Source organism: Phocoena phocoena, chromosome 2 (genome assembly GCF_963924675.1).
Source record: "Phocoena phocoena chromosome 2, mPhoPho1.1, whole genome shotgun sequence".
Taxonomy (NCBI): domain Eukaryota; kingdom Metazoa; phylum Chordata; class Mammalia; order Artiodactyla; family Phocoenidae; genus Phocoena; species Phocoena phocoena.
In genome coordinates this window covers 92,534,789-92,562,273 of record NC_089220.1, presented here as the reverse complement: position 1 = coordinate 92,562,273, position 27,485 = coordinate 92,534,789, and the positions used below count along the sequence as shown (strand labels likewise).

At 41.1% G+C, this 27,485-nt stretch overlaps 1 protein-coding gene across 1 annotated transcript in view; it reads left to right on the top strand.

Moving 5' to 3' along the window:
* The window catches only part of ATP8B4 (ATPase phospholipid transporting 8B4 (putative)), a 180,134-nt gene that overhangs the window by 130,210 nt on the left and 22,439 nt on the right, over nucleotides 1-27,485 (top strand). The window contains exons 20-21 of the mRNA XM_065871723.1: nucleotides 950-1,133; nucleotides 1,810-2,033. Coding sequence (XP_065727795.1) covers nucleotides 950-1,133; nucleotides 1,810-2,033 — 408 coding nt within the window. The remainder of the gene's footprint in view (nucleotides 1-949; nucleotides 1,134-1,809; nucleotides 2,034-27,485) is intronic.

Below are 27,485 nucleotides of genomic sequence, written 5' to 3'. Positions count from 1 at the left end.
CCTGGAGGAAGTGATGTTTTCAGGTAGAGGAAACAGCAAGTGCAAAGGCACAAAGGCAAGAAAGAACCTGCCAAATTATGGAAACAAGCAACTTGGCCTGACAGGAGTAAAGAGTAAACCTGAAGGTGGTGGTAGAAGACAGACTCAAAAGGAATATAGGGGCCAGAGTGTGAATGGGTTGTGAACATCTCACTAAAGATTCATTCAAAGATAATGATGACTCAAAGTTTAGGTGGATTCCTGTTTTCTCTTAATGTGTTTATTAAATAATGTAGAGATGTTTTCTAGAAAAAAATTGTACTTAATTACAAAGGATTATGTTCTCCTTTTCAGTCCTTCTTTGGTATGTCTAAGAAGTGCAAGGGTGTAAATGGCTGGGGAACCCCATCTGAGACACAGGTTGCATGCCACCCTTTGCACAGGCCTCTCTTGATTTCAGTCGCTATGTTCTTCAAGGGCTAATCTTCAGATCATCTGCTTCTCATTTGCTCTCACATTAACAACCACAACAAGAAACACTAAATATACAAAACAACAGTGCAAAGGAAACAAAAATGTCATCACGTAGAACAGACATATCATCATTTTGTAGTTCATTCTAAACTTGGTGAGGTGATGGATTGGTTCTGGCCTTTGCTTTTCCTTATTTTAGTGGATTCCGGACCATTTCCGGCATTCAACTGTATCTCTCCAATGCAGCACGATAATGTATCAAGGAAGAAACACAGGACACTGCGTCTTTTACTTTTATGGTAAAATTCCTTGGCACTAAGTAGGAGTTCAATACTCTTTTCTTTTGTTGTTTGTGTGGCCCTGAGTCAACAATGACTTGTTGAAGTGAATTAAACTGTTTAGAAATCAGCTGAGAAACAAGAAATCTGCTTCCCAAATGACATCTCTCATTTATTATTTCTCGTTCTATTGTGGATTTAAAAAAAAAATAACGTAGGCCCATGCTCTAGAAAGTGATGTCAAGAACGATCTTCTAGAACTTGCCTGCATGTGTAAGACTGTGGTTTGCTGCCGAGTCACCCCTCTCCAGAAAGCTCAAGTAGTAGAGCTGGTGAAGAAGCACAGAAATGCTGTCACTTTGGCCATAGGCGATGGAGCCAATGACGTCAGCATGATCAAAAGTAAGGGGACATTTGCTCAACGGGGCGTGCTGCAGACCTGGAGCTCCCAGGTTCAGCACCGGGCAATATGTAATGGAGATTGCATTGCAATTTAATTTTCCCAGTGTTTCTGAAATGAATACTTTTAGGGCTCAATTCATCCACCATTATTAGCATTCATTAAAAACAAAAAAGAAAACACCTTTAACTAAATCATTTATGTATTGGTCACTGTTTGGAGAAATAAGTAGCTATGGTGTAGAGGAATGAACATTAGATACACAGTCCCAACACTAAGGTTTAGTCCCAGCTTTGCCACTTACAAATTGTAAAACTTTGTTCAAGTTACTGAACTTTCTGAGTCAATTTTCTCTTTTGAAAAACTAGGATAAATACCTATCATGAGTGTTTCATGAGATAATGTATGGGAAATATTATAAATGCTATGGGTTTCTGTGAATAAATAATAACATACAAGAAGAGTGATAGGGGAATTCCCTGGCGGTCCAGTGGTTAGGACTTGGCGCTTCCACTGCTGGGGGCCCGGGTTTGATCCCTGATCGGGGAATTAAGATACCGCAAGCCAAGTGGTGTGGCCAAAAATAAAAAAACAAATTAAAAAAAGAGGAGTGATAGGTTCCCCAAAGAAGTTGTGTCTTTGTTTGGGGAGTGAAACTGTCCCTCTTCTCCTTTGTAGGTGCTCACATTGGTGTCGGCATCAGCGGCCAGGAAGGACTGCAGGCAGTCCTAGCCAGCGACTACGCATTTGCACAGTTTAGATACCTCCAAAGGCTTCTCCTTGTTCATGGAAGGTGGTCCTATTTCCGAATGTGCAAATTCTTATGCTATTTCTTCTATAAGAATTTTGCATTCACACTTGTGCATTTCTGGTTTGGTTTCTTCTGTGGTTTCTCAGCCCAGGTTGGTAAAAAAGTTTCTTTCTTTTATACGATCCCCTGGATTGTAGATGACTGTTGTTCATGGCTCTTTACTAATCAATAGAGATAATTTTTATATATCAAATATAAATGACAGTGTGACAAATTATGTAATGGATAGTTGACTTGAGCTTTGAACCCAAGAAGAATATATATTTAGCTAGAGTTTTATTTTTTGCTTATTTATAGTAACTAATGACGACTCCTTCCTGTGCATTTTAAAGTTTTTATTGAAATTTTGGGTATGATGACAGGTAAGCTTGATGTAGAGTTTTAATTCAGAATCTGAGAAACACTAATAAGAAAAGTTGACGCATATCTGTTGGAAAGATGATCACTCACCCAACACACTGAATGTAAATATTTTAAATCAGGGGAAGGAATTGCTACCCTGACCTCAAGGCTGTTTGACAACAATTCATCAGCTAAAAATTGATCCATAGGTTATGTTGGCAGCAAGGAAGAAAAATTAGCAAATTCGTAAATTAGGATTCTATTTTTTATATCTACTTTTAGACATTTTAAAGGTTACTTAACCCCATATCTTGGATATCAGGAAAATTTTGACGCTGGGTATCAACTGTGAAATGTAAGACTTATAGAATTTAAATATATTTATGAATAAAAAATGGCATCAATATTTTAAACAACAGCAGCGAAAGAAAAAGGTTGTCCTTGAGAATAAAATGGTAACTATAACTATCATTAGAGAGTTCTTCAATTGTTCTTCCTTCCTCTTTTTTTTTTTAAACATCTTTATTGGAGTATAATTGCTTTACAATGGTGTGTTAGTTTCTGCTTTATAACAAAGTGAATCAGTTATACATATACATATGTTCCCATATCTCTTCCCTCTTCCATCTCATTCCCTCCCACCCTCCCTATCCCACCCTTGTAGGTGGTCACAAAGCACCTAGCTGATCTCCCTGTGCTATGTGGCTGCTTCTCACTAGCTATCTATTTTACGTTTGGTAGTGTATATATGTCCATGCCACTCTCTCACTTTGTCACAGCTTACCCTTCCCCCTTCCCATATCCTCAAGACCATTCTCTAGTAGGTCTGTGTCTTTATTCCCGTCTTACCCCTAGGTTCTTCACGAACTTTTTTTTTTTTTCTCAGATTCCATATATATATGTTAGCATATGGTATTTGTTTTTCTCTTTCTGACTTACTTCACTCTGTATGACAGACTCTAGGTCCATCCACCTCACTACAAATATCTCAATTTCGTTTCTTTTTATGGCTGAGTAATATTCCATTGTATATATGTGCCACATCTTCTTTATCCATTCATCCGATGATGGACACTTAGGTTGCTTCCATGTCCTGGCTATTGTAAATAGAGCTGCAATGAACATTGTGGTACATGACTCTTTTTCAATTATGGTTTTCTCAGGGTATATGCCCAGTAGTGGGATTGCTGCATCGTATGGTAGTTCTATTTGTAGTTTTTTAAGGAACTTCCATACTGTTCTCCATAGTGGCTGTATCAATTTACATTCCCACCAACAGTGCAAGAGGGTTCCCTTTCCTCCACACCCTCACCAGCATTTATTGTTTCTAGATTTTTTGATGATGGCCATTCTGACCAGTGTGAGATGATATCTCATTGTAGTTTTGATTTGCATTTCTCTAATGATTAATGATGTTGAGCATTCTTTCATGTGTTTGTTGGCAGTCTGTATATCTTCTTTGGAGAAATGTCTATTTAGGTCTTCTACCCATTTTTGGATTGGGTTCTTTGTTTTTTTGTTATTGAGCTGCATGAGCTGCTTGTAACTCTTGTAGATTAATCCTTTGTCAGTTGCTTCATTTGCAAATATTTTCTCCCATTCTGAGGGTTGTCTTTTGGTCTTGATTATGGTTTCCTTTGCTGTGCAAAAGCTTTTAAGTTTCATTAGGTCCCATTTGTTTATTTTTGTTTTTATTTCCATTTCTCTAGGAGGTGGGTCAAAAAGGACCTTGCTGTGATTTATGTCATAGAGTGTTCTGCCTATGTTTTCTTCTAAGAGTTTGATAGTGTCTGACCTTACATTTAGGTCTTTAATACATTTTGAGTTTATTTTTGTGTATGGTGTTAGGGAGTGTTCTAATTTCATACTTCTACATGTACCTGTCCAGTTTTCCCAGCACCATTTATTGAAGAGGCTGTCTTTTCTCCACTGTATATTCTTGCCTCCTTTATCAAAGATAAGGTAACCATATGTGCATAGGCTTATCTCTGGGCTTTCTATCCTGTTCCATTTATCTGTATTTCTGTTTTTGTGCCAGTACCATACTGTCTTGATTACTGTAGCTTTGTAGTATAGTCTGAAGTCAGGGAGCCTGATTCCTCCAGCTCCATTTTTTGTTCTCAAGATTGCTTTGGCTATTCGGGGTCTTTTGTGTTTCCATACAAATTGTGAAATGTTTTGTTCTAGTTCTGTGAAAAATGCCAGTGGTAGTTTGATAGGGATTGCATTGAATCTGTAGATTGCTTTGGGTAGTAGAGTCATTTTCACAATGTTGATTCTTCCCATCCAAGAACATGGTATATCTCTCCATCTATTTGTATCATCTTAACTTTCATCAGTGTCTTATACTTTCCTGCATACAGGTCTTTTGTCTCCTTAGGTGGGTTTATTCCTAGATATTTTAATCTTTTTGTTGAAATTGTAAATGGGATTGTTTTCTTGATTTCACGTTCAGATTTTTCATCATTAGTGTATAGGAATGCCAGAGATTTCTGTGCATTAATTTTGTATCCTGCTACTTTACCAAATTCATTGATTAGCTCTAGTAGTTTTCTGGTAGCATCTTTAGGATTCTCTATGTATAGTATCATGTCATCGGCAAACAGTGACAGCTTTACTTCTTCTTTTCCAATTTGGAATCCCTTTATTTCCTTTTCTTCTCTGATTGCTGTGGCTAAAGCTTCCAAAACTATGTTGAATAATAGTGGTGAGAGTGGGCAACCTTGTCTTGTTCTTGATCTTAGTAGAAATGGTTTCAGTTTTTCACCATTGAGGACGATGTTGGCTGTGGGTTTGTCATATATGGCCTTTATTATGTTGAGGAAAGTTCCCTCTATGCCTACTTTCTGCTGGATTTTTATCAAAAATGGGTGTTGAATTTTGTCGAAAGCTTTCTCTGCATCTATTGAGATGATCATATGGTTTTACTCTTTCAATTTGTTAATATGGTGTATCACGTTGATTGATTCGCGTATATTGAAGAATCCTTGCATTCCTGGAATAAGCCCCACTTGATCATGGTGTATGATCCTTTTAATGTGCTGTTGGGTTCTGTTTGCTAGTATTTTGTTGAGGATTTTTGCATTTATATTCATCAGTGATATTGGTCTGTAATTTTCTTTTTTTGTAGTATCTTTGTCTGGTTTTGGTATCAGGGTGGCGGTGGCCTCGTAGAATGAGTTAAGGACTGTTCCTCCTTCTGCTATATTTTGGAAGAGTTTGAGAAGGATAGGTGTTAGCTCTTCTCTAAATGTTTGATAGAATTCGCCTGTGAAGCCATCTGGTCCTAGGCTTTTGTTTCATGGAAAATTTTTAATCACAGTTTCAATTTCAGTGCTTATGATTGGTCTGTTCATATTTTCTATTTTTTCCTGGTTCATTCTCTGAAGGTTGCTCTTTTCGAAGAATTTGTCCATTTCTTCCAGGTTGTCCATTTTATTGGCATAGAGTTGCTTGTAGTAATCTCTCATGATCTTTTGTATTTCTGCAGTGTCAGTTGTTACTTCTCCTTTTACATTTCTAATTCTATAGATTTGAGTCTTCTCCCTTTTTTTCTTGATGAGTCTGGCTAATGGTTTATCAATTTTGTTTATCTTCTCAAAGAACCAGCTTTTAGTTTTATTGATCTTTGCTATCGTTTCCTTCATTTCTTTTTCATTTATTTCTGATCTGATCTTTATGATTTCTTTCCTTCTGCTAACTTTGGGGGTCTTTTGTTCTTCTTTCTCTAATTGCTTTAGGTGCAAGGTTAGGTTGTTTAATTGAGATGTTTCCTGTTTCATAAGGTAGGATCGTACTGCTATAAACTCCCCTCTTAGAACTGTTTTTGCTGCATCCCATAGGTTTTGGGTCGTCGTGTCTCCATTGTCATTTGTTTCTAGGTATTTTTTGATTTCCTCTTTGATTTCTTCAGTGATCACTTCGTTATTAAGTTGTGTATTGTTTAGCCTCCGTGTGTTTGTATTTTTTACAGATCTTTTTCTGTAATTGATATCTAGTCTCATAGCATTCTGGTCAGAAAAGATACTTGATACAATTTCAATTTTCTTAAATTTACCAAGGCTTTATTTGTGACCCAAGATATGATCTATCCTGGAGAATGTTCCATGCGCACTTGAGAAAAATGTGTATTCTGTTGTTTTTGGATGGAATGTCCTATAAATATCAATTAAGTCCATCTTGTTTAATGTATCATTTAAAGCTTGTGTTTCCTTATTTTTTTTCATTATGGATGATCTGTCCATTGGTGAAAGTGGGGTGTTAAAGTCCCCTAATATGATGTGTTACTGTCGATTTCTCCTTTTATGGCTGTTGGTATTTGCCTTATGTATTGAGGTGCTTCCACGTTGGGTGCATAAATATTTACAATTGTTATACCTTCTTCTTGGATGGATCCCTTGATCATTATGTACTGTCCTTCTTTCTCTCTTGTAATAGTCTTTATTTTAAAGTCTATTTTGTCTGATATGAGAATTGCTACTCCAGCTTTCTTTTGGTTTCCATTTGCATGGAATATCTTTTTCCATCCCCTCACATTCAGTCTGTATGTGTCCCTAGGTCTGAAGTTGGTCTCTTGTAGACAGCATATATATGGGTCTTGTTTTTGTATCCATTCAGCCAGTCTGTGTCTTTTGATGGGAGCATTTAATCCATTTACATTTAAGGTAATTATCGATATGTATGTTCCTATTCCCATTTTCTTAATTGTTTTGGATTCGTTATTGTAGGTCTTTTCCTTCTGGTGTTTCTTGCCTAGAGAAGATCCTTTAGCATTTGTTGTTAAGCTGGTTTGGTGGTGCTGAACTCTCTCAACTTTTGCTTGTCTGTAAATGTTTTAATTTCTCCATCAAATCTAAATGAGATCCTTGCTGGGTAGCGTAATCTTGGCTGTAGGTTTTTCTCCTTCATTACTTTAAATATGTCCTGCCACTCCCTTCTGCCTTGCAGAGTTTCTGCTGAAAGTTCAGCTGTTAACCTTATGGGGATTCCCTTGTGTGTTATTTTTCCCTTGCTGCTTTTAATATATTTTCTTTGTATTTAATTTTTGACAGTTTGATTAATATGTGTCTTGGCATATTTCTCCTTGGATTTATCCTGTATGGGACTCTCTGTGCTTCCTGGACTTGATTAGCTATTTCCTTTCCCACACTATGGAAGTTTTCAACTATAACCTGTTCAAATATTTTCTCAGTTCGTTTCTTTTTCTCTTCTTCTTCTGGGACCCCTGTAATTCGAATGTTTGTGCGTTTAATGTTGTCCCAGAGGTCTCTGAGACTGTCCTCAGTTCTTTTCATTCTTTTTTCTTTATTCTGCTCTGCAGTAGTTATTTCCACTATTTTATCCTCCAGGTCACTTATCCGTTCTTCTGCCTCAGTTATTCTGCTATTGATCCCTTCTAGAGTATTCTTAATTTCATTTGTAGTGTTGTTCATCGTTGCTTGTTTCATATTTAGTTCTTCTAGGTCCTTGTTAAATTTTCTTGCATTTTCTCTATTCTATTTCCAAGATTGTGGATCATCTTTACTATCATTATTCTGAATTCTTTTTCAGGTAGACTGCCTATTTCCTCTTCATTTGTTAGTTCTGATGGGTTTTTCCCTTGTTCCTTCATCTGCTGTGTGTTTTTCTGTCTTCTCATTTTGCTTATCTTACTGTGTTTGGGGTCTCCTTTTTGCAGGCTGCAGGTTCGTAGTTCCCCTTTTTTTTGGTGTCTGTCCCCAGTGGCTAAGGTTGGTTCAATGGGTTGTGTAGGCTTCCTGGTGGAGGGCACTAGTGCCTGTGTTCTGTTGGATGAGGCTGGATCCTGTCTTTCTGGTGGGCAGGTCCACATCTGGTGGTTTGTTTTGGCGTGTCTGTGGCCTTATTATGATTTTAGGCAGCCTCTCTGCTAATGGGTGGGGTTGTGTTCCTGTCTTGCTAGTTGTTTGACATAGGGTGTCCAGCACTGTAGCTTGCTGGTCGTTAAGTGAAGCTGGGTCATGGTGTTGAGATGGAGATCTCTGGGAGATTTTCACCATTTGATATTATGTGGAGCTGGTAGGTCTCTTGTGGACTAGTGTCCTGAAGTTGGCTCTCCCACCTCAGAGGCACAGCACTCACTCTTGGCTGGAGCACCAAGAGCCTTTCATCCACATGGCTCAGAATAAAAGGGAGAAAAAATAGAAAGAAAGAGGATAAAATAAAATAAAGTTATGAAAATAAAAAATAATTATGAAGAAAAAAAAATTTTTTTAAGTAAAAAAAAGAAAAAACGGACGGATAGAACCCTAGGACAAATGGTGAAAGCAAAGCTATACATACAAAATCTCACACTGAAGCATACACATACACACTCACAAAAAGAGGAAAAGGGGAAAAAATAATCTATCTTGTTCCCAAAGTCCACCTCCTCAATTTGGGATGATTCGTTGTCTATTCATATATTCCACAGATGCAGGGTACATCAAGTTGATTGTGGAGATTTAATCCGTTGCTTCTGAGGCTGATGGGAGAGATTTCCCTTTCTCTTCTTTGTTCGCACAGCTCCCGGGGTTCAGCTTTGGATTTGGTCCCGCCTCTGCGTGTAGGTCGCTGGAGGGCGTCTGTTTTTGGGTCAGACAGGGCGGGGTTAAAGGAGCCGCTGATTCGGGGGCTCTGGCTCACTCAGGCCAGGGGGGAGGGAGGGGCACAGAGTGCGGGGCGGGCCTGCGGCGGCAGAGGCCGCCATGACGTTGCACCAGCCTGAGGCGCGCTGTGCGTTCTCCCGGGGAAGTTGTCCCTTGGTCTCGGGAACCTGGCAGTGGCGGGCTGCACAGGCTCCCCGGCAGGGAGGTGTGGATAGTGACCTGTGCTCGCACGCAGGCTTCTTGGTGGCGGCAGCAGCAGCCTTAGTGTCTCATGTCTGTGACTGGGGTTCGCGCTTTTAGCCGCGGCCCACGCCCGTCTCTTGAATTCCTTTAAGCAGCGCTCTTAATCCCCTCTGCTCGTGCACCAGGAAATAAAGAGGGAAGAAAAAGTCTCTGGCCTCTTCGGCAGCTCCAGACTTTTCCTCGGACTCCCTCCCGGCTAGCCATGGTGCACTAAACCCTCTGCAGGCTGTGTTGAAGCCGCCAACCGCACTCCTCTCCCTGCGCTCCGACCAAAGCCCAAGCCTCAGCTCGCAGCCCCGCCCGCCCAGGCGGGTGAGCAGACAAGCCTCTCGCGCTGGTGAGTGCTGGTCGGCACCGATCCTCCGTGCGGTAATCTCTCCGCTTTGCCCTCCGCACCCTTGTTTCTGCGCTCTCCTCCATAGCCCTGAAGCTTCCCCTCTCCGCCACCCGCAGTCTCCACCCGCAAAGGGGCTTCCTAGTGTGTGGAATCCTTTCCTCCTTCACAGCTCCCTCCCACTGGTGCAGGGCCCGTCCCTATTCTTTGTCTCTGTTTATTCTCTTTTGCCCTACCTGGTACGTGGGGGGTTTCTTGCCTTTTGGGAGGTCTGAGGTCTTCTGCCAGCGTTCAGTGGGTGTTCTGTAGGAGTTGTTCCACGTGTAGATATATTTCTGATGTATCTGTGGGGAGGAAGGTGATCTCCGCGTTTTACTCTTCCGCCATCTTCCTCAACTCCTCCTTCCTCTTGTTTTAGTTACTGGTTTCAATGATATACATGGAGCTAATTTTTTCAATTATTTTATTCCAGAAAAATTGAGTATGAATTAAATCTTAGCATTTTATGTTATCTTAAATGTTCCAAGGGAGATTAGCAAATCCTCTTTGTAATGAAAATAGGTTTTGTACATTTTCCCCCTTTTCTGAGAAGTTGAGATTTCCTAAAGGCACATCCATACCCATTTCTAATTTTCTCTTTTAAGAATAACATTACCCAAACTAAAAGCAAATTCTGTTGATATTTTTGGTAATATCTAGACAGTTGAAGTAAAGCAAAGCCTTGATTTTAGTTTCTCAGAAATAAAAGTTTTCTTAGCGCTGCTTCAGAGAAGGCACTGGAGTGGGGATATTTACCTGCTCAGGGTTCCACCTTAGTCTAACAAAGACAAGCATGGGAATGTGGCCTGTGCCCTCCTAGACTGTTGGCTGTTTCTCCACATGAGAATGCAGCAAGGCTATTTGCTAAGTGGTGTTTTTGAGAGATCCAATTTTCATATTATAAAAGTTTGGGGCTTTTGAAAGATCACAAAGCACAGAAGAGACGCCTTAACCCTTATTTAGAGCTCTTAGGGTGCAGAGGAATAGTTAGTGGTTTGAATGGGCAGACAGACACACCAGGCTTGGATAGGCAAGTTTACTGCCAAAGTTGTCTTTGTTAAAACTATGAAGTTGAAATGAATGTTCAGTGACTTCTGATCTCTACATTTAGGTGATTTTCTGCTGTGCTTTCGGGATCTGATAAAACTGGTCAGAGTCAAATGTTAAACAACTAGATTTTTAATCTTAACAGTGTTTTCAGTTTAAAAGAGAACAGCAAGGGAGAACAATGATTACTCCAAATACATGAGTATCTGATATAAACTCAGCTATAAGACACACCACCTGGCTGTAATTAGGTTTCTTAAATGTTTGATTTAATTGAGCATGTGTCTTTTCTGAGTTCTTCTTTGTTTTATTATTTATTATTTTTATTTTATTATTTACACTGAAAACTAGTTAATCGCACAGTCTTCATTTGAATCCATTGTCAATCCTAAATGGGCCTCTGTGTTCTTCCTGATGCTAGTGAGTTGAGCTGGACCAGTGGTTCTCAAGCTTTGATGTGCATGGGAATCACCTGAAAGGCTTCTGAAGCACGGCTCCCTGGGCCCCACCTGACTCTCTGATTCAGTAGGTCTGAGGTAGAGCTCCCAAATTTGCATTTTTAACAAGTTCCCTGTAGATGCTGATGTTGCAGGTGGGGTACCATACTTGGAAACCATGGGGCTGGCCAATATAGAAGAAAATCTGAAGGTATCCCTTTTGAACCCAGAGCCTGGAGTGAAATCCATTCTGATGACTTTTCATTTTGTCCACTCTGGACTCTACTCATCTTTTCTGAGGCAGAGGGGCCAGTTAAGCAAACAGCTATTCCCCCCAAAAGAATTGTTCCAGAGGGCTTAGAATCTTCTTATCAACCCTGCCAAAGCCATGGCCCCTGAGGCTTACATGCACTAAGACAAGGTCAGGAGAAAAATGGGTATCTGTTTCAGGGGAGAGGATTTCTTTTCCCAATTCACCCAGTCTCTTATGATTTTATCTAGCTTAATCCTGAGCTTCTCAAGGAAAGGAAGCACATCTGAGTCATCCATACAGCCTATAGTCTTGAACGGCGCCTGGCATATAGAAGGCGTATAGTCATTTCAATGTTGTTGGTTGTTTCTAGAGTCCTTTCCTGTGCTTGCTTGAGGTAGATCCAGCAAGGCGAGTCCTTCCAATATGCGTCCAGTCACTCCTGCAGGTGCCATTTACTCTACTTGCACCAAGGGCCATCTCTACAGGCTTTGCATCTGGTCTGTGTAAATGTGTGCAGCCTGACCAGCACTGTGGGCTCAGTGTCTCTTTAAGATCTTAGTGTGATTATGGCATTGATTCCAGAAAGTAGAAAGATGTCTTTTTTCAGTGGTGTTAATATTAACATAGGATGGCTAATTGGACCACAAGTAATACATTTCTTATATGTAGCTTCATTCTAGGAAAGACATAGAGTGGATTTTCCCTGGTTTGTTTATTTTGCTTGGCCTAGGTCTTTGCTGATTTAAATAAGCCAATAATCCTCTGTAAGGAGGGGAGGAGTCACCACATAAGACCAATTGGGCTACTGAGTAGAAATCTTGGACTGCTACCCATTTTGCCCTAATTTTTATGATGATATGATCAAATTGAGACTTAGATTTATACCTACTGGACAGGATCCCTGAATCCTACTATTTAAGGCTTTCATTCATTGAGTGAATTTTTACTAAGCCCCTTGTATGTGTCAGACTGTGATGCCTGCTGGAACTTATATCTCAGGTACGGAAAGGGATGTGTAAGAGGTGCATTCTTTGTGGACATGGCAAAATGTGATCTCACAAATTTTATTAGCTGTCCACATTGTGGAGAATTGAAGGTTTTATTTCCAGGATTTTCAGAAAAGTAGATAGGCTTGTCAGGAGAGTGGCAAGTAGTAATTTGTTATGTTCTGTTGGAGAAGAAAAGGCAGCAAGTCAGTGACAGTGCCCATGTAATGGCATAAACGTTTTGATGTCATCTGCTAGGTGGAATCATGATATTGTTGACACCAACAGGTAGGGACAAAAGCAAATTGCAAGCATAGCTAACACTTAGAGAGCACTTACTATGTGCCAGGCATTGTGTCAATATTTTGACTGTATTAGCTCAATACTTATAATAACCATATGAAGTAGGTTTTTTAATTGTGGTCTACGTCAGTTTTTAAAAAATAATTTTAAAATATTTTTAATTGTGGTAAAAAACATAAACATGAAATTTACTGTCTTAACCATTTTTAAGTGTACAGTTCAGTAGTATTAAGTACATTCACGTTGTTGTACAACAGATCTCCAGAATTTTTTCATCCTATAAACCTGAACTCTATATCCATTGAAAAACAGCTCCCCATTTCCCTCTCTCTCCAGCCTGTGGAAATCACCATTCTACTTCCTATTTGTTTGAGTTTGGATAATTTAACATGACTTATGTTCTAGATTTACTGATTCTTTCTTCTACTTGGTTGAGTCTGTTGTTGATGCTCTTATTGCTTTCTTCTCTCATTGTATTCTTCAGCTGTAAGATTTCTATTTGTTCGTTTTGATGATTTCTATTTCTTTGTTGAACTTCTCATTTTGTTTATGCATTTTCTTAATTTTAGTTGCCCGTGTATTCTTATAGTTCACTGAAATTCTTTAAGAGGATTATTCTGAATTCCATGTCAGACAGTTCATAGATCTCCTGCAGCTTGGGGTACTTGATGGGTCAGCTGGCAGCATCTGTGGGCAGTGGGGTTTGCTGTCAGGGTCTCTAGTTGGGTGAAGTCACTGCCTATGCTCTGAGGTCAGGGGGCTGCTGCTGGCTGGGCTCTGTGATCACTCACGGTAGATGACATTTCAGGCTGTGCTTCCTGACCAGATGGTGCTCACGGCTGCATTCTTTGTTTATGCAGGTCCATAGGCAGGGCTTTAAAGTTGGATGGGACCTCACACTGTGCTCTGTGATGAGGTGGGACCAAAGGGTGTGTCCCAAAGTTGGACTGGGTCCCTGTCTGGGCTTCCACATCAGATGGGACCCACAGACTATGCTCCATGATTGGGTGGACTCACTGGCTGAGCTCCCTGACTGGGCTGGGCTATAGGCAGCATTTAGCAATTGGGCAGTTCTGTATGCTGGGCTCTGCTTCAGGGTGGGGCTGTAGACTGGGTTTCTCGAACCGGGTGGTACCATACGCTGGGCTTTGAGGCTACCCAGGGTCGCTGTTCTGACTCCCTGGTCATATGAGACCAGAGGCTATACTTCAGAGTTGGGTAGGCCTTCTGGCCTGGGGCTCTGTATAAGCAGGGCTGTAGCATGGAGGGCTCCCTGGCTACCTGGGTTCACTGGCCAGGCTTCCCGGTTGGGTAGGACTGGGGGCTATACTCAGCAGGTTGTGAATTTTCTTCTCTGCCTAGGTGGGGCCACAGAACAGTCTCCACAGCAAATATAGCTTGTTGACTGGTTACCCATATCAGGCAGAGCTGCCTGGACCAAACAAAGTCCCTGGCCAGAAGGGGCTACTGGCTCAGCTCTGCAGATGGGCAGAGCCCCTGGCTGGCATCTCTACTTCAGTGCTGCTGAGTGCTGATTGCTGTAAGCCCTGTCCCCCACTTATCTATCTCTATCTGATCCACTTTGGGTTCTCTTTCTCCCAGTGGAGAAACCACAGGCCCAGAGGGGCCCTTTTGGTGCAGTGCTGTACCACCCTGGGGGAGGGGTGACACAGTCAGGGTATAGCTGCTCCTCCTTCCCTTCTAATGTGATGCTTCTCAGTCTCTGTGATCCAACAGGGCACTTCAGCTTCAGCCCCCAGTTCTGGGATTTTCACAGTGGTGTCTTGTCTGTGGATAGTTGCTAGGTAGTCTTCTTGTGAGGGAGACTGAAGCTGGGAATGACCTATGCTGCCATCTTGATGACATCACTCCTGAAGTCTCTTTTTTTCCAGAGAGCATTTGTGTGTCATCTGCCAGTTCCCTGGGGATACTACCTTCCTGAGATCTTTCTCTCTGTTCCAGGATTTTTTTGAATTTGAACTGTAAACACTGGTGAATACCATTTGAGAGTCAAGTTTTCAGGAGAAATTTTTTTGTCTCTCCCTTTAGCTAGTTCCAAGGTTGACACAGGCAAGTTTCCTTGCAGTCCCTTTCTGCATAAAGATTTGTTTCTCCTTTACTCTCACACTAAAGATTCAGCCCTTTGCTGCCTTAGCGTTATGAGAATGTTAGATTCTCCATTTGGTCTAATCTTGGCATCAATAATGGTGTCTCTTAGAATAAATAGTGTCTCAGGGTCAATGATATTTGGTATTATTACCGAAACTCATGTGACATGGAACCTTGTTTTCCCCAAGCAACATGCATAAAGTCCTACAGAACTCTACAGTACCACATAGAACCCACTTAGGGCAATTCTGGAATAGATGGCTCTGACAGTTTCAAAACTATTTATCCTAGTTTCAATGTTTTGAGGCAGTAAAATGTACAAAGGACAAAATGATGCTAAGAATATTATTCCCAGAAGAATAGGCTATTTATGTTCCTCTCTTTCAAAAACTTCCATTTTCTTAATTAAATCTAGTCCAGGGATAAATTAGTCCTGTTTTATATGCTAAAAGAATCGGGGGGGTGGGGGGGAGGTTTTCATTTAAACTTCTGTAAAATCTTTTTCACTATCCTCAAAGTTTTTTCCTTCTTATAAAGATAATTTTATGTGAATATATATTGACTTTTATATATCTGAGAACATACTCTTTGCTTTTTTCTTATTAAAAAAATCACATTTTGAGAAGTCCCTCTTGTTTTACATTCTTCAAAAATGTTATTTTTCTTAATGGCATTCTGAAATATGAATTTATTACAGTTTATTCTGATTTTATAAACATTACAATTTTTGTCATTTTAAATTGAATAGTTCATCCCTTGCTTATAGCCATGAGTCACACAAGATTGTATTGCTAGTAGGAATGCTTGTTTACCGTCTCGGGAAGAGAAAACAAAATGATGAATAGGCCGAGTTCCTACCCACCTGGAACTCATTTTCTCATTGCGAAATAAAGATATGCACAAATATGTCTGATAGAAGTACTGTATTTGAACTTAATATGAGAGCATGGGAAAAAGAAGGCATGTGTGAGGATCTGGTGTGACTTCAGGGGCTCAATTAATCTCAAGTGAGTATATGAACATTTTCAAAATTAAGCGGAGGTCTGGAGGCCTGCAGGTGTAGCTACCTGCAGGGATGCAGGGGCTAGTTTGTGTAAAGGTGCGAGACTAGAGTAAAAGGAGGGAAAGCCTCCTGTCATACCTGAACACTTTCCAACTGACCTTCAGTTAGCTGAATTTAATCTCTTTTTAATTTCTAAAATTCCATTTAAAACCAACTCATTCAGAAATACCTTTAAAAAACTGCATGGCATTACTTATTGCATACAGCAAGAAGTATCTTCTAGAACAGATGTTATACCACTATAAAGATGGAAACGCTGGTCTCCCCCCACCCCACCCCCATGTGAGCGGGCTGGTGTGTTAGTAATACTGAGAACTGGCTGTGACAGCAACTCGGATATGGAATTGAGATTGGTCAGGATCATTGTCTCTTTTCCAGTCCCTGTTTTTCACTAGAAGCTCCTGATTAATGACAGGTTTAACTGAAAAATCTTTTGGCTTTTTTTCTTAGCCCTGTTTTTCTAGGGACAATATGCTGTAAATATGCGGCAAGTGAAAAGAAAACAACATATTTGGGAGAAATGCTACTCTACAGAGAATGAGAATTTTTGAAAAGGGGACATTTTTGCAGTGACACTTTTTCCCCCATTGAAACCATTTAGCTGGCTTGGGCCTCCAAAGCCACATGTTGGGCGACAATCCTTTCTTAGCTCCTAGAGCCCATTAGAAAGCTGCTTACTTCCAGTCTGTTAATGAAAGTTGGCCGTCTGAGGTCTTCCCACCGCTGCCATCCTTCTCCTACATTGCTTCAGTGGAATTGAAAGCTCCACGGTGAAATGGAGCCAGTAGTAATAAAAGCTCCAGGACCCGGCAGATTCAGTAACAGCAGGCATGTGTTCAGAGGCCCTTGCTTGGCAGACCTGATCTGCAGTCACTTCTCTGTCTAATCCCCATAGGAGTGAGACTCACTCACATCCTCCAGCACAGAGCCTATAGTCTCTGAATGCTCATTCATTTCAAAAGAATAAACTGAGTACCAGTTTGGGGCCAAGGGCTCTGCAGGCCTCCAGTGACACAAGAATGAACCAGAGGGATGCAGTTCCTGCCCTCAGGGAACTTAACAGTCTGGGAACGATTTTATTTTCATAAATGTGAAACTGATGTTGAATAACTCTGTAGTCACCTTTCGCTTATTTTTCCACCAAGACTTTTTTAAAATTAAATTTGTCATGGACGGGCTGTATCTTGGGACCAGCCCTGTCCAATCTCAGCATGCTTCATAAGCACCTAAGTATTTCTTCCCTGCATCTCTCAACAGATTGCTCTGAAGTAATATACTCTGCAGCCCAAAACACCTGACCAAACGTAAATAGATGGTTCTTTCACAGACACATGGTTGACTTTTAAAACACCAATTTAATTACTTAATGAAGTGACATGTGCTATTTCTTTACTCCCTTGGCCTGTGTCATGGGGCCTGGTGAATTTTTTCCAGTCTCTTATTCTCTGATGATAGCTCCGGTAGATTCCAGGCACTGCCCCATCCTGGTAGGCGGGCTGAGGCAGGTGTGCAAGCCCATCCACCTGTGGCGTGCTAGGCTCCAAGGGGCCGGTGGGTGGGGCGATTCACTGCTCGTGAGATGGTGGCACTTAGGACATCTCAGATGGATGATGATGTGGTGCAGGCTGGGCTGTGCTTGGTTTATGGACTTTCCTCTGCTTGGCTTCAGTGTCTCACCTTTGTTGTGATTGCTTTAGGACGCATGGAGAAAGAATCTGCCTGGGAGGGACCAGACTGCTTTTGTTCGCTTTGCTGGGTAGGCTTTCCTGGGAGAAGCAGCTGGGACACAGAACAGAAAGTGTATGTCTTGTGGAAATCTAAAATCTTTGCTCTGGCAGGGAATGTCAGAGATACTGAGTCTAGCCCCTCATTTGATGGAGGAGGAACCTGAGTCCCCCAAGAGCTGAGGATCGGTGGTAGACAAGGCTGAGGCTAGAGCTCATCATGCCTTCTGACTTTTTTTCAGTGCCCCTTCTGCTCCGCTTGATAAATGGCCACTGGAATTGTTATAGACTTGAGAGAATGGCAATATCTTTAAAAAAAAAAATACTGTATTCTCCTAGCCACTAATCAGGTAGATGTTTGCTTTATTTGGAATCTAAAGGAGAAACGTCCAGAAACAGTCAGTACACTAGGACTATGGGGGAGAAAATGAACTCTGTTACTGAGAGAGAGCTTATGCTGTAGGGAGTATCTCCCACAGCTTGGATCCTTAGAAAGGTGGCAACTTCCTCCTGGAATCATCTGGAAGCTGGAGGCCACCTTCTGCCAGCAAACACTCCAACCAAACTGCCGCTAAAAGACCATTTAAATATAATCTGCCCTGATGAGATTTCCAACCAGGTTTCTGGACCAGAGGGGTTTGGATAAAGGTCAGATAAGTCTTTAAACTGAATCATGGACCTTTTCTAAGGACATGCTTTATCTCAATCTGTTATCAAAGCCCGCATGATTTTCATGGAATCCACTGTGGATTTGTTTGCAGTTTATACGTGTAATTTATTTTAAAAGTACCTTATGCCCTCAGGACTTTTAATAAACTATCCCCCACCAGAGATAGAGCCATAAGAACCCCTCAACCACCTGCCTCCCCCACCAAAAAAAAAAACCCACAACAAAAAAAAAAACCATTGGTTGAAGCCCTATTTAGGAAATTCACATTTGAAACTGCAACTACTGGCACTGTGTACTTCTGATATTATCTGATGACAATTTATCATTGTCAGTGAGATACAGAGCTGTGTACTTTTTTTTTTAATTCTGCTGTGATATGGAAACAATTATCTTGTCAAGGCCAGAAAAACATTAGTTCTGTCAAATAATATAAGAAAACTCACAATGAAAAGTTTGGAAAGTGACGTGAAAGAGTGTGACTAACCTCAAGGCTTGCATGACTTCATGGATTTGGTTACCTGTGAGCCCAAGTCAACCAGGCTGGCGGTTCCCCTCCCCTTCCCTTCCAGATGTGCTCTGCAGAAACCCGGGGGAGGGGCGGGTGCTCAGGTCTGGGCCATTCCTCCTGGATCCTGCTGGTGGGTTTCTGCTAATTACACAAATCAGTAACAGATGAGCTGGGGCTAAGCACCTCATATTTATTCCACAATGTGTTTTCTTTAAATGACAATTTTTTTAAGGCCAAAAAGAAAAATATCATTATACAGTTTTCCTCTGCAACACAGAGCAAAAGGGGGGAATACATGTCTCCAGAGAGGTAGTTCATCCTGTCATTTGAACAAGGAGCTAAGCCAATGGTCTCAGAAGAGAAAGCCCTTTGTAACTGTTTAAGATCCTTATTAAGGTTTATTTAAATGTGATATTCTATAAATCATAGATTTTGTGTTCCCCAAGCTGTTAGATTATAATTTATAGCTGGAGTATTTTTACTCTATATATAAAATGGTTGATAAGGTTGATAAATTGCTCCCACAGAGAAGGGAGCCAGGAGGAGCTTTCCTTAAATAGGCAAACAGTGAAGTTGGAAAAATGAACATTCCACTGTCTTTTTTCTGATCTGGGAAGAGACACTTTTAGGCTTCCAAACATACTAGTGGCATGGCACAGGAGCACGGCTTTTCCCTCTTATTAAGAATATTGGAAATGGGTAACAGAAAGTTTGGAAGTAGAGGTGGTATGGCTGCCCCTAGGAGGACGGGGGCCTCAGGACAAATATTTTTGTTCAGGACTCCTGTTTATATAAACAATTTGAGTCACCCGAAATCAGAATGTCAGCACTGGTCTGGTCTAGTCTCCGGCCAAAATGCTTCCCACGGGAGAGGCTACAGAGGAATCATTCCCCCTCCTTCCTTCACCCTGCCCATATCTTTGGGGCATCTGATGAACCCACATGGGAGGGGAGGGAGGGAGAGAGTGTTTGTGGGGGGGTAGTGGAAATAGTAGAGGGCTTGAGCATGCGTGGAAGGGGAGAAACAGGGATGGGGTCCCTGTGGGTCATGATGTGGCTAGTATGCCCCTCTCTTTTGGTCTTAGTCACCAGAGGGTGTCTGTGAACTTTTCTGAGTGTAGCTAAGGACTTAAAGGGGAAGTGGAGCATTTACTAGGATAACTATTTGAGTAGTTGGAGATCTCTTGCAAGGAGAGGAAGAAGCCTGTTGTAGAAGAAATACTGCTTGTGATTTGATTTTTTATGGAAGACCCTAAAGCCTAAGCTGTGCTAAATTAATACACATAACTGGGAAAGGTGTCTTTTAAAAGTGAATGACTCAGTTGAACACATTTGAGGCAAAACTAGAGTAAGAGTGAACAGTGATTGATATAATTAAGTATTCAGGAGGAAAATGATAATTATATCAGGGTAGTTGGTTTTCTTTAAATCGTGCTCTAATTTTCTGTTGATTTCATTAATATAATAGTTTATTATGGATAGAAATATCTATGGTTAGTTGTAGCAATAAAGAATTGTATTTTCATAGAAAAGTATAATTTGTAGGAAAATATACCTTTTTATTTACCGTTAAACAGATCGCTTGAAGCTTGAATCCCTGCAGGCCCCTCCCTCCCTCCCTTCCTTGCATAATAAATGTATTCACTATCTGTTTGTCAGGTGCTGCTGTGCTGGCATCTGCGCATTTCATTGAATACTCACAGCCCCCCTCAAATCCCCATTTTATAGCCAAGGAACCTAAGACTGAGAGAGATTTGAGTATTTTGCTCAGGGACATGCAGTTCTATCAGAATTCTGACTCCAGTACCTTTACCCTTAAGATACCAGCTTCCTTCTGTTGAATACTTACCATCTGCCGGGCATTGAGTCAGGTTCCCGAGCTCCCACAGATGAATAAATTGTATGACCTGCTCTCAGTGATGCCAAAAACTTGGCCTCTGTGTACCATTGCTGAATTGAATCTTGGAGACAGTTTTGGGTGAAGTGGAAAAGAAGAGCTTTATTGCTTTGCCAGGCAAAGGGGGACACAGCAGGCTCCTGCCCTCAAAAACTGTGTGTCCCAACCCAGGAGGATTTGGTGAGGAGTTTTATAGCAATGGTTCAAGGGTAGAGTTGCTGATAAGATTAGGGTGTGTTCAGGGCCTGCACTCCTGTAATCTGGTCTCAGGTGGTCTGATGAGCTTCTCAAGGTTATCAAACTGTCATCCTCTCTGGAATGAAGAATGCTGACATCTTCCATTTGTTGGGGGTTTTAGTTCTCTAAAGAGCTCAAAGAGATTGTTATGTGTATCCCTGGAGGTGGAACCAGGACCCTGCCCCAAGGCTGCACTATTGTTTCTTCGCTGCTCCTGCCTTTTCTCAGCATCCCCTCCCTTCCCTGATTAGCAACTCTTGGAATCTTCCCTTTGGAACTCAGGGAGGGTCATGGAGGCTGGAGTCTGTTTCCTACAAACAAGAAATGGGGGACAAGGAAAGGCTTCCATGCCCAGGAGCCCCACAGGGTCCTGCTTGGTTTCACCAAGAAGCTTTAAGTCTAGTGGGGAGGGCCTGGGAACCAGCATATAAATAATTGTAAGTCGACAGCTATGAAGCGGTGAGGTGTGGAGTGTCACAGGACTACAAAGGAGTGGCCTGGATCCCAGCCCTGGAGGATGGAAGTGGGCAGGGCTCAGAAAGTCTTCCTAGAAGATCTGTCTCTGGGCTGACCCTTCAAGGATCAATCAGAGCGAAGCAGGTGAGGAGGGAAAGGATGGCCATGGGGCGGGGGGGGGCAATAGGAGGAAAGTCACAGAAGTGAAGAGTGGTTTGGGCTGCAGCACAAGTGATCTGGCATGGTTAAATCAGTGGGATCTGGGATTAATTTGATGTCGGGTATTGGAGAGAGGGAGAGAGATCATATTTCTGACTTGGGCCCTGGGATGGAGGTGGTGGTGTCAGAAACTGATACAGGGAACACAAGAAGGGAGCCTAGTTAAGGAACTGTGAGAATGAGTCCAGGCCTGGGCAAACTGAGTTTGAGAAGCCTGTGTCACATCCTCAGCGGAGGGTCTAGTAGCAAGTTAAATGTCTAACATTTATAAAAAGTTGTAAAATAATTCATCAAATATTTATAGAGCACCTACCATTGGCTAGATGATGCTCTAGCCACAGGAGTTAGTGTTGTACGTAAGTCTCTGTCTCATGGAGATTATATTCTAGTGGGATGAAGACAGATAATAAAGAAGTAAATTAGTGAGCTGATTTCAGAATTGTTGTTAAGAAAGAACTGGGTAATATAGAAGTTCTCATTGAGAAGGTAACACTGGAACTGTGACCTGAGTGTTTAGAAGGAAACTTTCATTTGAATACCCCGGGGTTAAAGTATTCCAGACGGAGGGCATGGCAAGTGCAGTTGTGCCTTGATGTAGGAATGAGCCTGGTAAGTTAGAGAAAGACAATCAGTGAAGCTGAAGCTCCGTGAGTGAGGGCGAGAGTACAGTGAAGCAAAGTTGAAGAGGCAGACAAGCATAGCTCAGGAAGAGCTTTACGTCATGGCGCAGAGGCCGGATTTCATTCCAAGTAAAATGGGAGCCATTGGAAGGTTTTTAACTTGGGTAAATGCTAATGTTACCATTTCAAATGACAAAACACAGCACACAAAACTGTATTTATTGCACACCCTCAACTGTGTAAAATGATGTGAGCAAAGAAGCTTTTAAAGAAACTTGCCAAATGATACCACTGATTGAGAGGTGGTTTCATGCCATGGTCAGTGCTGTGAATGCTGAGTACCAGGGCTGGAGCTTGGTCCTGACACTTGCTAGGCCAGCAGTTCTCAAACTCTGTGATCTCAGGACTCTATCTATCAATATTTATCATATCAGAAATTAAAATGGAGAAAAAAATTTAAACTTTTATTAATTTATTAAAAAATAATGAACCCATGATATGTTTACCTAAATGACATATTTTAATGAAAAAAATTACTGTACTCTTCAAAAAATAAGCTGTGAGAAGAGAGTCAATTTTTATACTTAAGTTCTTATTATTTAGCACAACAGGAAGCAGCTGGGTTCTCATATCTGCTTCTGCATTCAGTTGGTTGTGATATCACAAGTCATATATACTTACGCAAGAATGAGAGTGAAAAGGGCAAATAATCGACTTCTTAGCATCATTCTGAAAATAGTTTTGCCATTGTGGACCCCTTAAAAGTTCCATACCCCACCTTAAAAATCTTCGTGTTCAGTGTGACGTTGGGCAGTCTTCTAACGTAATGGGTCTCAAACTAATTTCTCCATCTGTAAACTGGAGGCTGTTGATAGCACCAACCTCACAGGATCGTTGTGATTACTTAATGAGTCAGTATATGTATTTAATGAGTCAGTCAATGTTAAAATAGTGCCTGGTGCATATGGTGTTCAGTACATATCAGCTAGTTTTCTTTTTGTTGTTGTGATTCTGTGTGGCAGCAAAAACTCTCGCAAGAAGTTGCAAAAACTCATTTAAACTTTATTCTCACTGATTTTCCTTCCTGTCCTCTCTTGCTCCAGTTGTAAAATGAGGCTTCAAATCTGAATGCCAGCTTACAAATGCTACTGTCAAATAATTGCAGGTTTAATCAGTTACTCATAGTTTAGCTTGTAGTAATTTTCCAGATTCTTTCTTTCTTCCTTGTACCTAAAATCATCTCTTCCCAGTGAGTAGAAGCTTGATGGTAGATGAGGTGGAGGAAGAAGAAGAGATCTGACAGTACCAGGTTCTGCCTGATGCTATAAGACTTCAATTTAATTGCTTTCCCCCTCTTATATTTTCCATACTGCAATCAGAAAATGAATTGAGATGAAAGTCAGAAGGCGCCATCAGCTACTGCTTGAGGATTTGTGTCAGCTGGTGCTTTTTTTTTTTTTGGGATGGCGGTAAGTGAAATTCTCAATCTTGGCTTCACAGTGGAATCACCTGGGAAATTTTTTCAATTACCGATGCTTGGATCATCCCACCTCCCAAGATACTGATTTAATTGGCCTGGATGTGGCATGGTCGCCAGGATTTTAAAAATCCTCCCAGCGCCCAAAGTCTCGCCAGGCTATGACTAAAAAATAAAGTCATGTGTTTCCTTTTTTACTGTAAAATATAACAAATCTACCAAAAAAGTACGTAATACATAAATGTCAGCTTAACAAATTGTAAAATGAACACTCACGTCACCACGATCCAAGGCAAGAACCAGAACGTTGCCAAACCACAGAAGCTCCCTTGCCTTTTCTCAGTCACACCTCATTTTCCAACTCTCTGGAGTTAATCATTGCCCTGATATTTTATAATCGCTTTGTTTTATAATTTTATCCTATGAGTATAAATCTCTAAACAACATAGAATAGATTGGCACATTTTTAAACTTTATTGAAATGGAATCATACGTTTTTGTCTGGCTTCTTTTGCTCAACATTGTATATATTTTTTGATTCATTTGTGGTTTTGGATATAGCTGTAGTTCCTTGCTTTTCATTATTCTGTAGAATTCTATGATATCAATATACTACAGTGTCTTTCTACATTCCACTCCTGATGGATGTTTCTGGTTTGGGACTGTTATAACCAGTTCTGGTATGAGCATTTTCATATGTCTCCTCGTACACGAAGGCAGACATTCTGAACATATATCTCTAGGAATAGATTTGTTGGACACCTTTGCTCATCCGAAGGAAGAGAGAGAGGCTGAGCAAACCGGAGTCCAGAAGATAGGAGTTGGTGTCTGGGACTCTGTTAACACTCTGCTCTGGGCTGGGACCCTGGAGGTTTGCACGGCTCTGAGCCACGTGCCCTGAGGATGTTGATGGTCTACAGGAGGCAACTGTGAAGTTCAGGATCCTCTCTTTTAATCGTTTCCTGAGACTAGAGGGATAAGGTTGGATGCCTGTCAAGGGTAGAGATCCTGTTGAAATACTTCCCTCTCTGGACTGGGACCCAAGGGCAGCCTCCTGGCAATAAGGTCACAGGCAGGACAGCTGGGTGGTGCAGAAAACATCAGGCCTTCATCCCAACCTCAGCAGCTGATAGAAGGAGATAAACACACTCTCTGGAGAAAGAAGACATCATCCTGCGCCTTGAAGTGGTTCTTAAATTCTTATCCTCTCCTTTATCTTGACAGGTATTCCGCACTAGTTAGTTCATTGAAGCTTTGGTGAAGATACTTCTTTTCCTTAGCTTTTTTGTTATCTTCAGTGGGGAGTTTGGTATGAATCAATTGTTACTGATGGCACATGCCCCTATCTTATATGCATACCATAAACCCAGGCTTGTTTCAGATACCTCTGCTAAAATATCCTGGGGTTTCCAGGGAGTGCTGACAAACTTTTCTGGTCTCTTCTCATGGCTGCCTGATACTCCAGGCTATTGACCTGCCCTTCTGTAGGTTCTCTCTTGCCACACTGAGTCTAAGATCCTCTGGGTCACTGCTGCTGTCTGTACTACTTTGCTCCAAGCATAAACATAGGCTGTGGTATGCTAGAGCTGGCCCATATTGGTTCCTAGGAACTGATTGTTAAATTCTTAGGATTTATGTGAGCCAGTGGTTAAACACAGCTGTTATTAAAAATTAAATTATATAAACTTACGAGTTAAATAAATTATATGAAACACAAAGTTCATGAATACTCAAAACTCATCCCTTTTAAATTAGCTTTTACCGTATTTTGCTGATGATGCTCTTGAGGTTATTTCTATCTGTTGGATCTGTGTGGTGGAAATACTATGTACAATGGCGTGCTGTGGCACCTCGCTTCTCAACTCAGTGATATGACTGCTTGAACAGTCATGGGAAGATATTTACACCATGGAAATTGGTCAAGGTTACAAATCAGGGCTTTTTCTTTCTTTTGAAGAGCTAGTTGTTAAACACTTAGCACATCTCTGGACATAGGCCCCCCTTTCAAATCCTCACAGCAGAGTCAGAGTCAAAGAACAGAGTTTAGCAGGCCTCAAAGAATAACAACAGGGAATTACCGTTCAGAGAACTTAAAAACCTGGTTACTAGAATGGTTATTCTGAGTCACAGGCATAGGCCTCTTGATGGTAGTTACTAATGTTGCCGCTTTACCTAAATCCTGTCTCAGCTGTTTATGGGTGGTTGAATTCAACTTTCCTGCCTTGTCGTGCAGCCTACCCTCAAAGAGAATGACATTGAGTAGGTCTTTCCTAGGTCGATTCCAGGCCTCAACTCTCTGAGATACACAGAGAGTAAAATAATTTCCTTCCCTCCCTCATCTACCCCACTCCTCTTTTCTGTTTTTTTTTTTTTTTTTTTTTTTTGCCCTAAGAATGAACTCTCCTTGAGATGACTGACAGTGGGAATGTCCATGCTCTTTACTTCTTACCATGGGGCTAACCTTGCTCAGAATACAATAATCACCATTTTTTCATAGTGTCTGGTTTATTCAGTATTGAATAAAACCACCTGTGGAGCTTCAACAGAACAGTCCAGATTGAGATTAGGCCTTTGAACACTGGCCTCCACTTCCCCTTTCCTTGAACAAATATCCACCCATCTCAAGAATAAACAATAATGCTAAGACACAGAGTAGTCCAAATCCAGATTTAGCAATAAAGACACCAAAATATTTTGTCTTCAACATAATGTACATGTACAGGACATGATTTAAAGGATTGCCTTACCTGTATAACTATGTAGAACCTACCTTTAGTTTCTCTGTCTGGAACATTTGCATTTAAGATTCCTCATTGCTTTCAGAATTGCCCTAAGAAGAAAATGTGCCTCAGAATATATTCAAAATCTAGCACTTCTCCCTGCTGATCACCTGATCCAGCCCCCTTCGTCTTTCATCTGGACCACTGCAGTAGCCTCCTAATTGGTTTCCCAACTTCCACAATTGCCCCTCTTCAGTCCATTCTCAGCACAGCATCCAGAGTGCTCAGGTTAAAATACAAATCGGATCAGGATGTTTCTTTGCTCAAAATCCTCTAATGTCTTCTCATTTTACTTAGGGAACAAGCCATGGTTACCTCCATAGGATCCTCTTTATTTCTTTGACATCATTATACTCCCTGTAGGTCACTCTGCTCCAGCCAGATGGACTGTCGTGCTGTCCTCTGAACATACCAGATGCTTTCTTGCCTCAGGGATTTTTCATGCACTCTACTTGCAGTATGAAATTGTCCTGTCCCAGAAAGCTGCAAATTTCGATTCTTTATTTCCTTCAGATTTTTTCTCAAATATTACTTCTTAGTGAGACCTTCTCCAATCACCTTATCACAATTACAGCCCTCCTATATTTCCTATCCCCTTTTCCACCCTAGTACTGATTACCATCTCACTCATTCACTCACCAACCACACCATTACAAGGCATATTTCATATGGAATTTTTATCTGATTGTATCATGTTCAAATACCATTGCCTAGAACCTGGTACCTGGCACATAGTGGTTTCTTAATAAATATTGAATGAATGAATGAATGTATGACAGAGTGGTAGAACAGACATTGGTTAGGATCTGGAGACCTAGGTTTTAATTTTTGCCTTTGCCTGTGATAAGCTCTGTAACACTCATTACATTCTGTTTCTATATCTCTACGTACTTATTAATACAATGGGGATATAATGACTGTTTCACATGCCTCATTGACTTTTAGTGAGGCTCATGCAGGGAAGTGTTCTCTATAGGTGTGAGGGGATATTTTTATTGTCTTACTTATTTATACCCACTGTAGTGAGCAGCTAGTTCCAGGTCCACCTTGCCTTAAACCACTCCCAAGAAAAAGCTCTCCATTTGAACAGAGGGTGAGGCTGACAGGTTCATTTCCGTATCTCCCTCTGAAGATGTTAGCGGATCCTTGCTTATTGCTTAGATCAGGTAATTGGACTTATTATAAGCCATTAAA